Source organism: Myotis brandtii, unplaced genomic scaffold (assembly GCF_000412655.1).
Source record: "Myotis brandtii unplaced genomic scaffold, ASM41265v1 scaffold520, whole genome shotgun sequence".
NCBI lineage: Eukaryota > Metazoa > Chordata > Mammalia > Chiroptera > Vespertilionidae > Myotis > Myotis brandtii.
Window position 1 is genome coordinate 1,085,881 of NW_005369827.1, and position 3,103 is coordinate 1,088,983.

The 3,103-nt window shown below is 39.1% G+C and overlaps 1 protein-coding gene across 5 annotated transcripts in view; it reads right to left on the reverse strand.

The window, feature by feature from the left end:
• The window catches only part of PDS5A (PDS5 cohesin associated factor A), a 107,286-nt gene that overhangs the window by 19,288 nt on the left and 84,895 nt on the right, over positions 1–3,103 (reverse strand). For 4 of the 5 annotated variants that reach the window (XM_014548698.1, XM_005877451.2, XM_014548697.1 and 1 more), the window contains 2 exons: positions 677–800; positions 329–533 (listed from right to left, as the gene is read on the reverse strand). In XM_014548698.1, coding sequence (XP_014404184.1) covers positions 329–533; positions 677–800 — 329 coding nt within the window. Of the gene's footprint in view, positions 1–328; positions 534–676; positions 801–3,103 lie in introns of those variants that run through there. The other variant, XM_014548702.1, reaches the window with a different exon arrangement.

Genomic DNA, 3,103 nt, shown 5'->3' on the forward strand with positions numbered 1-3,103 from the left:
CACTCACAAAAAGGTTGCCCACCCCTGATATAGAGGGTCCCTGGCAAAGCTAGAATAATTCTTTACTCACTGACATTTGAACAAAGTGTTCTAATTGAGCCATACTGCTGACCCCATAAGAAAAATGCAGTTTCCTCAAACAGTATCATGCACTATAGAGGACTCAGAAACCAGAACTTTAGATTGTAGGTACATCATAATTGCAAAGAGAGCATTCTATAAAAATCCCCGTGTTATTATAAATTACAATAGAAATATATAAACTACTCCCCTCAATGACATATTGACAGGATATGCTTGCACACTAGAAACTTTCCCGGTGACTTACCAGTAGCCATGGGGTTCTGCTTAATGTACTCCCTGCGTATACTGATATTTTTTAGTAAACACTGTCGTGCATGTGCTCTTCTCTCCTTCACAGGATCTTTGGCACATAAGGCAAAAATCGCCATATACTCCAATGGAAGAAGTAACTTCACAAGAGCCTTATGCAGTTTCTGAGCAAATATCTGCCTTACTTGGTAGCACTCATCCTACAGCACAAAACCAAAAATACTTAAATACAATCTCTTTTATACACATATCCACACAGTAAATGGATCTATATCCATAGAATACTTTCTATGTATTTAACTTTGAAGGCTAAGTAACTGACAAAAATAAGATGGTTACTTACATTAATAACAAGTGCACAGAGCTGAAACTGTTCTGGGGTTATAATTTCATGGTAACAAGGTTCCTGAGCAAGCTTCATTATGGCACTACCAGCAGCTAATCGCAAGCGAGACATATCAGATTTACTATAAACAAAAAAGAAATAAACATTTCCTATAACCATTATCATTCATAAAAATACTTTGATCCCTTTTTTGAGTATTAAGTATTCAGCACAATTTATGCTTAAAATGACAATGTACAAATATGGGAAAGCTACTTTGAGTCCTTGAACTCAATATAGATAAAAAGGCTCGAATCATTGTGACTATCTGATAATATATTCATGTGCTTTCACTTTTAGTTATGGTCTAGCTTAGATTCTCCACACAGCCAATAAACTTTGCTCATGATCACAACCACACTAACTGCAGCTCTTGGAAGAACATTAGGAACTATACTTCTCATTTTAAGAGGAATACACGTTCATTGTAGAAAATCTGATTTAAAAAACCACCAAATTAAAATCACCTATTATTTAAAATATATTTCCAACAATTTTTAAATGCACATGCTTGTATACACACGTTTAATAGAATTCTATCTTAAGCCTATTGTCTGATGAAATGCAGGGCTAGAAATTAGGAAATGATTTGTACCAGAAAAGGGCAAGTATCAGACAAATATCTAAAAGGAAAGGATACCACCCTCGCCGGCATGGCTCAGAGGTTAGAACATTGGCCTGAGCACCGAAGGGTCGAGGGTCTAATTCCCGGTCAAGGGCACGTATCTGGGTCTGCAGGTTTGATCCCTGGCCGGTCTGGTGCATGTGAGAGGCAACTAATCGATGTGTCTTTCACATCGATGTTTCTCTCTCTTTTTCCCTCAGTCCCTTTCACTTTCTCTAAAAATCATTGGGCCCTAGACAGTCTGGCTCAGTGGATAGAGCGTCAGGCCTGAGGACTGACGGGTCCCAGGTTCGATTCTGGTCAAGGGCACATTCCTGGGTTGCAGGCTAGATCCCCAGTAGGGGGTGTGCAGGAGACGGCTGATCAATGATCCTCTCTCATCATTGATGTTTTTGTCTCTCTCTCCCTCTCCCTTCCTCTCTGAAATTAAGAAGAAAAAAAAATCATTGGAAAAAAATCTTCGGGTGAGGATTAACAACAAAATTTAAAGGAAAGGATATGGAGATGAGAACCAGTCTATCTTGGGTACTGATCTCCAAGGAGACTTTCTTTTGCACCATCAGTTTTAAAAGGGAAACTGGGAGGTCCACGCACTCTCACGCAGTGGACTTTTTATCACCTAAATCAGGGGTGGGGAACATCTGGCCTGCAGGCCGTATAAGGCCTGCAAAATCATTTGGTCTGGCCCTGCCAAGGTATTAGGTGTGAGTTCATGAAATGTTTGACCAAATATAGCAGGCTAATTTTTAAATTGATAATTTTGTATTGCTTGTGAATGATGCTATAAATATCTAAATGGCCCTTGGCAGAAAAAGGTTCCCTACTCCCGATCCTAAATAGTAAAAAGTGACAATGAATGGGATGAAAGGACAATCTTCTCACTTCAACTTCTATTCGAAACATAGCATGGCTTTGAAGACTGTTAGGAAATGTGAAAATCTGGTCAGAATTCATAAGGGACTATTCTTTAGCGTAGCAGTCGCCAACCTTCCGGACCTCACAGACCACCAGTTGGCGACCGCTAGTTTAGCATACAAGAAGAGAAAGCATGGCACTCTTGGGTAACAGGACTGTCAAAGTGAGCACTGGTAACAATGAGGCACCCTTAATTGGCTTCTGAGGCAGCAAGAGAAACACTTCACAGGCTTGATCTCATTTAATTTTCATTCCATAAGATGAGGAAATTCAGGCTTAGAAAAGTGATTTAAGTTCACAGTTAGTAAACAGATTATATAATTGTATTAAGTTTCTGATTCTATAGCCCAAGTTATACCATAGGTATGTAATATCAAATTATAATCTACCTAATATTGCATGATATATGTGTTCTATAATTAACCACTCCCCTATTTTTTTGTGATAATAAAAAATGGTGGAAAGAGCATGATTCTTTTACTATTTCATGAGCGTAAAAATAGAGTCAAAGGATAACATTTTTTAAGAATCTAGACAAAAAATGCCAAACTGTCCTGATAAGACTGTGCCAATATATATTTACTGGAATAATGAGGGAATCCATTTCCCTGATCCCATGGAACTACTGCTTTAAAAAATATATATAGCCCTAACTGGTTTGGCTCAGTGGATAGAGCGTCGGCCTGTGAACTGAGGGGTCCCAGGTTCGATTCCAGTCAGGGCATGTACCTTGGTTGCGGGCACATCCCCAGTGGGGAGTGTGCAGGAGGCAGCTGAATCAATGTTTCTCTCTCATCGATGTTTCTAACTCTCTATCCCTCGCCCTTCCTCTTAAAAAAAAAAAA